The sequence below is a fragment of the Mustela nivalis genome (genome assembly GCF_964662115.1).
Source record: "Mustela nivalis genome assembly, chromosome: 2".
Taxonomy (NCBI): domain Eukaryota; kingdom Metazoa; phylum Chordata; class Mammalia; order Carnivora; family Mustelidae; genus Mustela; species Mustela nivalis.
Window position 1 is genome coordinate 130,204,260 of NC_139021.1, and position 14,712 is coordinate 130,218,971.

Genomic DNA, 14,712 nt, shown 5'->3' on the forward strand with positions numbered 1-14,712 from the left:
TTAAAAAAGAATCACAATTTTCAAAATCATACAAGACTTTTCTTCTAAAAGCAGTACTCTTAACCCTCTCAAAATCCCAGAAAGATCCATATAATATAGTATTTTATGTAACATTTCTAGAGTTTACAGACATCATCCTACTCTCAAAGAATACTGTTCTGAAAGCTCTCAGAAGCAAAAAAAAGTATGAAACGTCTTCTGAATTCATTTCGTGGCTTCCTAAATTATATTAAAAACTCAATACTATACCTAATATTAAAATCAGTTATTAAAAAGTGCTTTCAGGGTGGGTACCTGGCTAGCTCAACAGGAGGAGCACGGGACTCTTGATCTCAGGGTCAGGAGTTTGAGACCCATTTTGGATGTACAGATCACTAAAAATAATAAACTTAAAAAAAAACCCACACCACACCTTTAAAAAAAAGTGCTTTGAAAATCAGATGCTAAAGACCCAATATTTAGGGATCTTTTCAAGTTTTATCTTTCAACCTAACATAAAGTTGAAATATTGTGAAGCACCACACCTTTAAAATGCAAGGTAATCCTGAAAATTGGATACTGAGAACTATGTAAAGTATTAACATGTTTGTTCTTCCCCACATACTTGTTTATAGTTGTTAATTACAAACACCATAATCTTATGAGGCAGACAGAAATACAAAAACTTTTGACAACATGGAAGGAAATACTCTTGTGAGTCCTTGCTTCACTTACTGAGGATTCTACACTTTGCTTAACTACTTCCTCTGCTCACTCTCAGCCTAAAACTTTCTGTACTGATTTTATGACTTCTATATATCTTAGCTTCATAAATCAATAAATTTTATCAGCAAATGAAGTACTAGGTTAAATGTAGCAAGCAAACTATAATGGCCAGGAGACAGATGGAAATCTACACAAATTGAGAAATTAAGTTGAGAAAAGTTTAGGCCAAAACTTACAGTAGATAGAGACAGAACAACAAGATCAGATTAGTAGTGGACAGAGAAATAAAATCAACTATGGGGAAATTAGCAGGTAAGAGATATACAAGGCAAAGAGTGTGTAACAGAGTCCAAGAAGGATTTAATACCCATCTTTGTTCAGTTTTAATTGTTCCTCCACTTTTACTTCATTAATAGCAAGACCAAGAGGGACAAGGGAGAGGAAATACAGAAAATAGTTGGTTCTCTTCCCTGATACTGTCTCTGCTGTTGTTTGATTAAAATTTTAATATTTAACATACTTTGCCTCTAATAACCAGCATGACTAGAAAAAAGCAATGAAAGGAAAAACAGGTTTATTTTTATGTAAGACAGTGTCAAATAAGCAGGGTAGCAAAATTTCAGACAGCAAAAAAAATTAAAAACTTATTAGCACCTTTAAAGAGAAAAAATTACAAAAGAAAAAAATTCTTACCAAGTACTTTCAGTGGTGCCTTTTCTAGGTTCACAAGAGCTGTACCAAAGGGAATTGCTATTGTTGTAAAATTGTTGGAATCACTCATCAGGGGGCATTCTGGTAGAGTAAGATAAAACCTCAATGCTTCAACATCAGGTAAGGAGCTAGTCAGTTTAGGAATAAGATTCTTTTCCAAACTAGCTGCCACCTGTATTTTGACAAAAAGTAAAACCTACTTTATTTAAAATGAATGTACTTTCCAAAAAGAAGGAGAAAAATCATAAACACAGCAAACATAAAATGGTTAAAAAAAAAAAAAAGTATCTTACAATGAATCACTGAATGTACTTTGAAACACAGGGAAAATTAATGCCTAAGCATTACTAAGAGCATTTTAAAACTCTGGTGTGTAAATTTCAATTTAAACTCTCTATAGCTATAACTATATAGAAACTTAAACAACATGGTAATGTTAAGTATTAAAGGTCTACTTAAACATCTGGAGAGGTTTACAGATATCTGATAGCTAAGCTGTAAATGCTTTAAAATAAAACCTTATTTAATTCTTATATTGGCTTATATAATACAATCATAAACAGCACATCACAATGAAGTCTCTAAAACTACAAAGTTGGTTAGGCTATAAATATACAAAATAATGAAAAAGTTCAACAGGCTACATCACAAAATGTAAAATACTTCAAGAACAAACCTGCTGAGATATCTGAGGATGATCAGGTTGTATAAGTTTGTGGAATAAAAGCCTAGCAGCATTCATATCAACCCCTGAAAATTTGGTGCCTGTTCTATAGTGATCATCATTGCTACAAAAGAGAAACAAAAAAAAGAGAGGGAGAGAAAAAAAATAATACACCCTTAAAGTTATTTCGTTTATTTAATATATTACTTAATACAATAAATTTTAAAAATTGTGCATACCAAAGAATTACCACTTACCTAACAGCTAGAAAACTTCCATTTAGACAACCAGAGGAAGAAAATGTTCCATCTATTTCACTAAAAGAAAGTTAAAAAATCCCCAAATCACAAAATGAGAAATCCAGTGTCCACATTTTTTAATCAAAATATTTAATATGCTGTTTAATGCCACAGAGCACTCCTCTAACCAATATTCAAGTAGTATAAATCAGAATTTTACAAACTGCTAAATTACTAAAGGTTAACGTAATACCGCTTATCCTAGACTTTCTAAAATGCATCAAACTGATCTTTCTTTCTTTCTTTTTAAAGCCTACAGCACCCACTACTCCCAAGGCAGTCTCCCATCCAAGTATTAACCAGGCCCAATCCTGCTTAGCTTCCAAAATCAAATGAGATTAGGTGCATTCAGGGTGGTATGATCACAGACACAATCGATGTTGTGAAGAAAAATTTTTTTTTTATATAAACATATATATTTAATTTTCTTAATTATACTGGATGGTAACTCTAATATCAGATGTTACTATTTTTTCTGAAATCCACTTTTTGGGGCTTTTAAGAAAAATTTTAATTTAGGAAAACAATCTATAATTTAAAACAGCTTATCGGGGCTCCTGGGTGGCTCAGATGGTTAAGCATCTGCCTTCGGCTCAGGTCATGATCCTGGGGTCCTGGGAATGAGTCCCCCATCGGGCTCCCTGCTCACTGGGGAGCCTGCTTCTTCCTCTGCCCCTCTCTCTTTCCCTCTGTCTCTTATGAATAAATAAAATCTTTAAATAAATAATAAATAAATAAATAAAAACAGCTTATCAGATATAGTCTCTCATCCCCAAAACCAACACCACCGGCAACAACAGAAAACTCTAAACAAGTTCATCTATAAGAAGACTATTCAAGAAAGATTTAATACTTAAATCTTTTAAGAAGCATAAAAGTTAAGACAGTGAACAATAAGAAGCTAGAAGTAACATTATTTCAAATCCAATCCTAGTGGTTGTGTTTAATATTTCAAGTTATCATTTAATATTATATATATGAAAGAATTAAAACATATAAATATATTCAAATGAGCTCTTAAAATATATTATAGAAATTCCAGACATTTAAACTTATGTGAACTATTTGGTGAATGATTTTTTTTTAGTGAGTGATATTAATAAAATACTTATTTAAACAAAAACTTCTAAGTACAAGATAGCACTACCATGGAGGTAAGAGGTGTTTGTGTTAGGTGGGCAAAATGTTTTTCTTACTTGGCTATCTCCACAGGCAACCTTCCAGAGGGGTAGCTCAGCCATTTTTGAATAAGAGCTTCATTCACAGTCCAGATTTGTTTTGAAGGATCAGGACATCTAAAGTCATCTGGTGGCCCACAGTTCTAAATTTAAAGTAAGTAGATTAGCCAGAGAGCAGATATATATATAACTTAAACCAAGACCAGTTTCCACTATGTATTTCATTTTTTTTAACCGAGTATATCTCTACTAAATACCAGAAACAGTACTTATCAACTGGATCAGAAAAATTCTACAGACTTGGGGGCAAAAAAGTTTAAGGCAACTACTTTGTAACATACAAAGAACATTAATATGGGCTTTAAAAATTATTCAAAATTATCTGAGTTCAATAATTGTATGTCCACTATTACCTGGCGGTTAGAGTAATGTGAAAAGCTTTGATCGCCCCCTGAGAAAATTCTTTTTACACAGAAATATTCTTCAGAATCTGTAATAAAAATAAGATGTAAAGAAATTCAAGATTTATATGACATTTTCAGGCTATCAAATATGCTATTGGATTCTTCCCTTAATAATCTAACTCATTTAGACATCCTATTCAGCATTCAACAGTATAAAATGACTTGAAATATTTTTATTATTGTAGAAAAGAGACTGACCGAGTGACACACACTGAATGATTCTACAAGTATAGCGAGCACTTGGTAAGTCTGCAAGTCTTTCTTCCAGCTTGTACAATAAAGCAGTGTTTCTAGTCAATGCCTTTTTTATCTCAATATATTTTAGTTTAAACTGAAGATGATGTAAAAATTGAATGAAGGGTGTAAAAGCTCAGAAGAAAATAAAAATATTAATTTTTTAAAAAGAATGACAACAAACAAGTAAATGTTAAAACTTCTTGAGTAAAATACTTGATAATGCAAAATTTTCTTTTACTATAGCTGTACAAAAGTAAGATGACACACACAGCTCTTCATTGGCAACCTTTTATCAATAAAACCCAAATCAACCACCTGGGTGGCAGTTGATTAAGCTCTCTTTGTTTCCATTCAGGTTGAGATCTCAGGGCTTTGAGATCCAGCCCTACTGCACCTCCCCCACCTGAAGTGTCTCTCTCTCTCAAAAAAAAAAATATATATATATATAAATCTTAAAACAAAAAACCCAACAAACCAAATCTAGTCCAAAATAATTAATAAGCAAATTTAGTAGCAGTAAAATTAAGACAATAAAGTTCTTTTTCAAAAAGATATTCAATGCCTCATCCTTTCTTCTCTTTTGCTTCTCAAAATGGAAAGAGCATCTATTATCAAAAGTACTGTGGGGGAAGAAAAAAAAAAGGACTGCTGGGCTAGCACTTAGCGGTATCACATACCAAAACATCAAGCCCGATACTAGGCTAATTAAGTCTTATTATTTCCAAATATAATACATTTCTGTCATCCTACTCCTGACCCCCAATAACCCTTTAGTTTGCTAGTTCTTTACTTTGTATTATTTGTAACCATGGCTGCTACAGAATTATAAATTCTTAAGGACCACATCTTAATTTCCTTGATTATTCCCTACTACCAAGCACAATGTTTGATTTGCAAAAGAACTCACTAAATATTTGTTAACATTAATATATAATACAAAGAAATATTTACCTAGCTCAGAACATACTGAGAACTTGAGTTCAAAACATCAACATGACTAAATTTTCCACAAGTACCAAGAATGCTCTATGGCAAAAATAACTTCTAAGAACAGATTAAAAGGGTAAATCTAAAATATTAAATAAACCAATGATTCAACTTAAAATCTTTTCTCTACATAATTTTCACAAATCTACTTGGAACTGTTAGCTTCCTTAAAATATTTAGCAGGATGTTATTCATTTATCCCTAAAATGTGATTCTGCTCTCTATAATCAAGTAGAAAGATGAGTACAGTACATGAATAAGTTTCTTGGGGATATGAGGGAGGTACCAAAAATTATTTTTCTTAATTTCCTTGTAATCACTCCTCCAAAAAGTTTATAAAATCTAGTCATCTGTCTTATACAGCTTCTTGCAGACTGAATTTTGCTAACTGTATCCTCAAGGTTTCCCCTCACATTTCTCTTGGTCTTCTGTACCTCCTGTAAATTGGTGGTTGGATCTAAAAAGGCTTTAATTAAAGTCTGAATGTTTCAAAAAAACTACTGTAAGGTGGTAGCAGGAGCTGTTCTTCCATCAGGAAGCACACGTGGCTGGGTTCCTTTCTGCAATGTTAGGAACCAATGATGCTCCATGCTTAGACCATTAATTCACTGTGTTTTGAAAAATGATGGTATGCTAACATTACTTCCTCCTCTTGTAGCTGGCCCATTAGCTTCCTTACCTACATAGTTTGTTACCCTGTAATAGAAAAAAGTTAACTTGATCTTTTCCATTTATTTTTTCATCTCTTGCTTTTTAAACTTGTATTTCTTTACTACTAAGGAGGGTAACTTTTTTTTTTTTTAAGGATTTTATTTATTTATTTGACAGAGAGAGCACAAGTAGGCAAAGTGGGAGGCAGAGGGAGAGGGAAAAGCAGGCTCTCCGCTGAGCAGGGAGCCCCATGCAGAGCTCAATCCCAGGACCCTGGATCATAACCTGAGCCAAAGGCAGACACTTAACCCACTGAGCCACCCAGGCACCCTGATAATAATTTTTCTTGAAGATTTCTTTATTTTAGAGAAGAGTACATGAGCAGGGGGAGGGGGAGGGAATCTCAAGCAGACTGCCTGCTGAGCGTGGAGGGATCTCACAACCCAGAGACCATGACCTGAGCCAAAATCAAGACTAAACTGACTGAGCCACCCAGGCACTCCAAGAGGGTAATAATTTTTGCATGGGTTTTAGTAACAAGAATTTCCTCTTTGGGCATTTCCATTAATTTCCTTTATCTATTGAGTGTTAATGTTTGTCTTATTTATTTACTTATTAAGTGTCTCACTGTTTTCCTCACCAATATGTATGAGCACTTTGGATATTCTGGCTAATTAATCTTAGGCTGTATTTGCTACAACCATTTTTCTTTTTTCTTTAAGATTTTATTTATTTATTTGACAGAGATCACAAGTAGGCAGAGAGGCAGGCAGAGAGAGAGGAAGAGAAGCAGGCTCCCTGCCAAGCAGAGAGCCTGATGCAGCACTTGATCCCAGGACCCAGGGATCATGACCTGAGCCGAAGGCAGATGCTTTAACCCACTTAGCCACCCAGTCAGTCACCTGTACAACCATTTTTCTTAAATAATAACTTAATTTTGATTCACACAAGATTTGTTTCTCCATTTAATCAAATGTATTTCATTGCCATAATGCTGAGAAAGGCTTTCCCATTTCATGTGTTTTTGTTTTTAAGTAATCACTACACCCAACGTGGGGCTCCAATTCACAGCCCTGATATCAAGAGTCCCATGTTCTTTTGACTGGGGCAGCAAGGAGCCCCAAGGCTTTTCCTATGTTTGAATCAGAGAATTATTTTAAGAACTAACATTTTTTTTTTGAAGATTTTATTTATTTATTTATTTATTTATTTATTTATTTATTTGACAGAGGAGACACAGAAAGAGAGGGAACACAAGCAGGAGGAAAAAGAGAGGCAGGCTTCCTGCCAAGCAGAGAGCCTTATGTAGGGCTGGATCCCAGGACCCAGAGATCATGAGGTGAGCCCAAGGCAGATGCTTAACGACTGACCCACCCAGGTGCCCCAGAACTTTTTAACATTTAATTCTTTAATCCCTTTATAACTTAGTATACACTATTAGGTTACCATTTAAACTGACCTTTTCTCCCCAATTTTCATGTGTTGAGTAATTCTCCTCCCTTCTCAGATTAGTGATGCCATGTTTTAAAAAGTTATGAAAAGACACTACCTCTTCCACCCATAACCACAATGCTAAAAATCCGACACTCTTCTCCAACAAAGTGTTCTCTCAAGGTCCTTCTCAATATATATCTCCAAGAACCATTACCAACCAACTAGAGTTTGTACTTGAAATAAAACTTACATACAATACCTACATGGAATTCCCCTCTCCCTGGACTTTCCATTAAATTCAAATGATCTGAATATCTATGTATATACCAATTATCTGATTTGTTAGTTTTATGTAGTATATACTGTCCTATCTAGAAGGGCTATTTCACACTCTTCTTTGCTCTTTACAAAATACTTTTTACATTGTCAGTAAAAATTGTTAAGACTTTGAAACAGGGCTCCCTGCCCACCAATACTAAGCCCTGAGGACCCTTTAGGAATCTCTCCACCTGAAAGGTATTACTGAGGTATTTACTATTCTGTAAATTGTACTTCTATTTAGGAGCAGTACTAACGGAAAGATACAACTATATACGTGCTTTTCTTTTTTTAAGATTTTATTTACTTACCTGAGAGAAAGCGTGAATACAAGCAGGGGGAATGGCAGAGGGAGGCAGGCTCCCCACTGAGCAGGGAGCCCAATATACATTCAATCCCAGGACCCTGAGATCATGATGGGCTCAGAAAGCAGACACTTAATCAACTAAGCCACCCAAGTGCCCATGAATGTGCTTTTGATTTACAAGGAAAAAGGAGTACTTTTTGATGGTCTCTGAATTCTTTTATACTTTTAGGACATTCAGGACCCCAAATAGCTTCTTAAACAGAGTTTAAGAGGTTAAAAAGCACCAATACTATATTAGAATTTAAAGTTAAGGAAAAAGAAAAAAGAAACCTTTTTTTTTTCTTTTTTCTTTTTAAAGATTTTATCTGCCGAGAGAGACTATGGGCACGCAAGCAGGGGTAGCAGCAGTCAGAGGGAAAAGCAGGCTCTCTGCTGAGCAAGGAGCCTGATGTGAGACTTGATCCCAGAACCCTGGGATCATGACCTGAGCTGAAGGGAGACACTTAACCAACTGAGCCTCCCAGGTGTTCCCACCCCCCACCCCCACCCCCACGCTTTTAAAAAAGATTTGTTTATTTTAGAGAGAGAGGAAGCACACAGAGCTGGGGGAGATGCAAAGGAGTGAATCTTCAAGCAGATTCCCCTCTAAAGCATGGAACCCATTGCAGGGCTCAATTCCAGGACCCTGAGATCATGACTTGAGCCAAAATCAAGAGTTGGATACTTGATCAACTGAGCCACCCAGCACCCCTAAAACTACGAAAATTAAAAATTTTTTTTTCAAAAATTTAAAATACTGATTCAATTTAAAAATGAGCAATAATGAACATAATACATGTTAACAAAGAGAACATAATAATACGAAAGTCATTTTGATTTCATGGACCCTCTGAGACAACACCACTATCCTGATGGAAGTCTGTTTGTTTTAGAACATGAAAGAATACAAATGAAGACAATGTAGCAAGTGAATTTTATTTGTCTTGGTTTATATTTTGTTCTGAAAGAAGCTATAAAATGTGTTAACATCTTAGCAAAGTCATTTAATTTTGAAGGGTGTGCTTCCATGGTTTAATGATTAATGCCTTCACCTATGATATAAAATATTATTCTTTACTTTTTTATGTAATCTGATAGAGAACATTCTGTGTCTTATTAGAATAATCTTTGATGTTTTATGTTGACTTTGTTTTTCATTATTTAAGGAGGGAAAAAAAAAACAAATGGTCCTCAGTTTTGGAAGAACTAAAAGTTCTTTTCAATCTTATTACCCTCCACATTTATTCTGCAATTTTTCACTGTCACTTTGGTAAAATAAGTAACCAAGTATTGTTTCTAACATCAATAGTTGTATCTTAATAAAGTGCTCAAATCTCCTCTCATGATTTCTTTGATTTTTGCCTTCCTATTATGGGTTTCAATTGTTTCCCCAAAATTCACATGTTGAAGTCTTAATCCCCAATAACTTAGAATATTAACTGTATTTAGAGATAGGCTTTAAAGAGGAGATGAAGGTAGAATGAACTTGTTAGGGTACTTGGTGGTGTCCTTATTATAAGAGGAAGAGACATCAGCAATGCAAACACACAAAGAAAAGGCCATGTGAGAACACAGAAAAAGGCAACCATCGCAAGCCAAAGAGAGAGGCCTCAGAAGAAACCAAAACTCCTAACATGACACCTTTATCATGGACTTCTAGCCTCTAGAACGGTGAGAAAATAAATTTCTGTTGTATAAAGGCAGTCAGTCTGTGGTATTTTTTTATGGCAGCTCTAGCAAATGAACAACATGATTCGCAAAATCATATCCTAAATATAGGAAAACGAAACTTCTAAAATGCCTTTTACGCATCTGTGAAAATATCTTTGATATTTTCCAGAGAGGCTTGGATAATTATAAAAGTTATTCTTTTAATATGTAAGAAGAGATGCTAGAAATAATTAGCTTTGTTTGATGTGTTACTATTTCAAGAGTTGCATGGGAAGAATTGTCAAATCAGAAGAGACACTTAATCTTCCCTAAGTTAAATGTATATGGTGAAATGTAATTAATACAAACATTTCAAAAATTGTCTGTCTTATGATAAGTCCCTGGAGATTTGTCAATATCCTTGTTTTTCATATTTTTAAATGTGAAGTAAAGCACTATTCAATACTCTTATGAAATTGTTTTTATTTTCCTATACTTATCAAAGTCTAATTGGTTCTAATTTCAGTTATTAACTGTTATTTTAAACGTTTTATGGTATATTCTTACTGCTTTAATTCATATCTAGTATCTTCTTGGTTGCAAATGGGATGTATTTCAGACTTACTATGAAGTCATAAAAAATACTGATTTTTTTGTCAGGTGAAATCTCTTTACTTGATATTCTTAGTGTTATTCCTGGTACATTAGGTCTCAGGATTATCATGTTATATCTTAACAGTTTTTCATTTATAAAGAGTTACAAAAAAAAAAAAGAGTTACAGTCCTCTGTATTTATGAGTCAGATGTTAAGAGTCACTGTCTTCTATGAAAACAAGCTTAATCATCATTTTTAGAAATGTGTTCTGAATGCCACAGATACATCCAAATATCCCTGTCAGCTGTATTATTCTTATAGTGAACCCTCTTCAGATCTTTCCATTTGACAATTATCAGCAATAAACTAGTCACAGTCAGAGACTAGTCTCTGTCATCTATTGATTTTACTCTAATGCTTATTTGAAATCTCTCCTATAAACTCTGGAATAAGCCCAAGTTTGCATTTTCAAAAAAGAAGAACATCTCAGAGGCATGCAAAAAGAACTGTACTGTGTATAAGAAACCACTTATGCTTCATAGAATAGACACTCAGGCACAGGCCTCTGAGAAAACAGAACTCAGATAAAGAACAACTCACACTGGAATGGATGAACTGATGAAGAAAAATTTATTGTGGTTATTTGTTTAGAATGTTTAACTTTGTTTTAATGTTCTGTTTTTTGGATATATAAGGGAACTATCTGTTCTTCTAAAGATATCTAATTCACAACAGTTTTGTAATTCTGCTTTGTTAAGCTGAAATGAAACATTTTATATTGGAACTTCCCTCTGCCTCACTTCAGCTTGTCAGTATCTCCTGGAGAGGAGTTTGTATCCCGGTCTGGCATCCCAGTTTCTGTGGCTGCTGCCTAGGAACACCTCTAGGTCACCCTCTAAGGTCACCTGGCTCTGGGACCCAGTGGGGTTTATGCTCACAGGTCTCACAGAACTTTATTCAACAGAAAGAGTTCTTAAACAGCTACCACCCCTAGGGTATAGCAAGAGACAACTGATAAAGATGTCCAATCTTTCTGTAAAAGTCCCATTAGCTTAGTTCCGTAGCTCTGGTCTGCGAAGCAGGCTTCTAATTGAACACAGGGCTAAGGGCCTACTGTAATCCTCCCCAGAGACCTCAGAGGGAAGGCCTTATCTCTATGCTTTCCCTCTGCCACAATCTAGAGCACAATTACCTCCCACAGAGGAACCGTATACACTTCTGGTGTCCTGGTTTTTGTGGCTACCAAGCAGTGGATACCCCTTGAGTGCCCGGTTCTGATGGACTGCAGGATTTGCATTCCTGGGACAGGGGTCTCATGGGTTGTAACAATTAAAGAGAGTTCTTGGCTGGCTACCACCCCCCAGTCACAGCACAAACAGGAGACTGAATTATACCCCCATTCTTTCTGTGAAAAAGGTCTACTTGCATGTCCTGGAGCTTCAACCTTAGGGGCAGGATTCTGGTTTAGCATACATCTATTGACTTACTAAGGTGATCTCTGGGGACTAAGGCAAACAGATGTCATCTTTGCCCTGTCCCTCTGCATTACTACAAGTCACTGCTATCTCCTGGAATGGAGCTTGGACCATTATTTGATGTCCTGATTTTCATGACTACCACCCAGGGGACCCCTCTAGGCTCTCTGGTGGCTAGTGGGACTTTCACTTGTGGTCCTACAGTACTGTATATATTTGCATACCTTAAAAGCTGCTACCTGAGTGTCTGGCTTCCAATCAACCTGAATCTAAGTGCTGTCTGAGATCCTCCCATTTGGGACTCCCATAGGCCTTGGCACACCCTCAATTACTGGGAGCCACAAAAAATAAAAGACTTCTTGGACAATCACAAAGGTTTGAGAAACAACCAAAACCTAGGGCAGTTAAACTATATTACAAAGCTATAATAATCAAAACAGTATAGTATTGGCATAAAAACAGACACTTAGATCAATGAAACAGAATAGAGAAACCAGAAATAAACCCACAAATACATGGCCAATTTATAACAAACGAGCCACAAATATATAATGGGAAAAGGACAATCTCTTAATAGATGGTGTTGGAAAACTGGAAGGCCACATGCGAAAGAATGAAACTGGACAACTATCTTACCCCATAAACACAAACGAACTCAAAACGGATTAAAGACTCGAACATTAAGACCTCAATCATAAAACTCCTGGAAGAAAACAAAAGCAGTAGTTGACATCAGTCTTAGAGATGATTTTTTGGGTTTGACACCAAAAGGAAAGACAAGAAAAACTAAAACTCTTCTGCATAGCAAAGGATACCATCAACAAAATGAAAAGGCAACCTGAGGGATAGAAGAAAGTATTTACAAATAATGTATGTGATAAGGGGTTAAATATCCAAAATAAATACAGAATGCATAAAAACAATCTGATTAAAAATGGACAGAAAATCTGAATAAACATTTCTCCAAGGAAGATATACAGATGACCAACAGGAATATGAAAAGGTGCTCAACGTCACTCATCATTAGAGAAAAGCAAATCAAAACCACACAGAGATATCACCTGTAAGACTGGCTACTATTAAAAACACAAGAAATAACAAGCGCTGGTGAAAATGTGGAGTAAAGGGAACCTTTGTGCACTGTTGGTGAGAATGTAAATTAGTATAGCCAACTACAGAAAATGATATGATGGAGATTCCTTAAAAAGTTAAAAATAGAATTACCATGTGATCCAGCAATTCTACTTCTGTGTATTTATCCAAAGAAAATGAAAAAACAAAACAAAAAAACTTGAGACTATATGCACCCCTACATTTCCTGCAGCATTACTTCCAATACCCAAGACATGGAAGCAACCTAAGTATCCACTGATAGATGAATGGTTAAAGAAAATGTGACACACACACACACACACACACACACACAGAGAGAGGAATATTATTTAGTCATAAAAAAGAATGAAATCTTGCTACTTGTTACAATATGTATGAGCCTTGAGGGTATTAGCTTAAGTGAAATAACTCAGAGATAGGCAAATACTGTATGATCTCATTTACTTCTATGTGGAATCTTAAGGGTGAAAAAAGCTCATAGATATAGGGAACAAATCAGTGGTTGCCAGAGGTAAGGCTTGTGGTAGGGTAGACAAGATGGGTGTAGGGGGTCAAAAGGTATACATCTGGACACAGATCCACACAGAAACAGAATGCCATGTGAAGATGAAGGCAGTGATCTACTTGCCAGGAAATGCCAAAGACTGCCAGCAAACCACCAGAGGCTAGGAGAGACACATGGAACAGAGGATCCCTTATACCCCTCACAACAAAGTAACCCTGGGATGCCTGGATGGCTCAGGTACCTAAGTGTTTTTGGCTCAGATCATGATCTCATGTCAGGCTCTCTGCTTCTCTCTCTCCCTCTACGCAACCCCCCACAACTGTGCTCCTGCGTGCTCTATCTCAAATAAGTATATAAAATCATTAAAAAGAGGAAGAAGAGGCAGCCCTGCTTTTTCTTGGATTTCTAGCCTCCAGAACTGAGTCAATAAATTTGTGTTGTTCAAGTTACCCAGTCTGTGGTATTTTGTTACAGCTGTCCTAGAACACTAACACAGCTGTCCAAACATTATACCTTCTAAAGAAAGGTCTGCTCTGTGCCAAGCTCCAAGGGCATAATTCCAAAGTCTGGAATAAGAATGTTTTTGTTCACCTGTGGTCTTGAGGCCACAATAGACAGATTATGCTAACAATGTGATTTATGGTGGGGGCCATGGACTTCACCTCTGAAGGAACCAAGGAAATTCATATTTAATGGGCTGCCTGGGTGGTTCAGTCAGCTGAACGTATGACTCTCTAGGTTTCGGCTCAGGTCGTGATCTCATGAGTTACAAGATCAAGCCCCATGTCAGGCTCTGTCCTCAGTGGGGAGTCTGCTTGAAGACTCTTTCCCTCTGCCTCCTACCCCACTCACTCACACTCTCTCTCTGAAATAAATCTTAAAAATATATATATTCACATTTAGCTAGTTTTTAATCTACACAGCCTTAGTATAGTGCAAAATAATTATCAACCCTTATATATATGATACACATATATGTAATTTGTGGTAAAATAAACACAAAATTTCCCATTTTAACCATTTAAATTGTATAATTCAGTGGCATTAAGTACATTCAAAATGTCCATCTATCAATTATTCATCTCCAGAAAGTTTTCACTGACACAATCAGAAACTCTGGGGAGGGGTTAAGATGGTGGAGGGGTAGGGTGATGGTAAGTTTGTCTCCTTCCTCAAATACAGCTAGATAAGTACAAATCATTCCGTACACCCAAGAAATCAATGAGAAGCCTTAGAGAACAAAGCTGCACATCTATAAACAGAAAAAATGACCAATGGAAGGTAGAACTGTGGAGAGCTGATTCATGGGAGAAAAAAGCCACCAGCACTGCACAGGGGAGGGAGCCCTAGTGGTGGAGTGGGTAGTAAGAGAAAAGGGGA

General features: G+C 35.9%; 1 protein-coding gene across 5 annotated transcripts in view; it reads right to left on the reverse strand.

Moving 5' to 3' along the window:
* Window positions 1–14,712, reverse strand: part of HERC4 (HECT and RLD domain containing E3 ubiquitin protein ligase 4) — a 120,770-nt gene that overhangs the window by 47,368 nt on the left and 58,690 nt on the right. For all 5 annotated transcript variants that reach the window (XM_082714693.1, XM_082714692.1, XM_082714696.1 and 2 more), the window contains 5 exons: window positions 3,971–4,047; window positions 3,576–3,700; window positions 2,338–2,397; window positions 2,093–2,204; window positions 1,399–1,588 (listed from right to left, as the gene is read on the reverse strand). In XM_082714693.1, coding sequence (XP_082570819.1) covers window positions 1,399–1,588; window positions 2,093–2,204; window positions 2,338–2,397; window positions 3,576–3,700; window positions 3,971–4,047 — 564 coding nt within the window. The remainder of the gene's footprint in view (window positions 1–1,398; window positions 1,589–2,092; window positions 2,205–2,337; window positions 2,398–3,575; window positions 3,701–3,970; window positions 4,048–14,712) is intronic.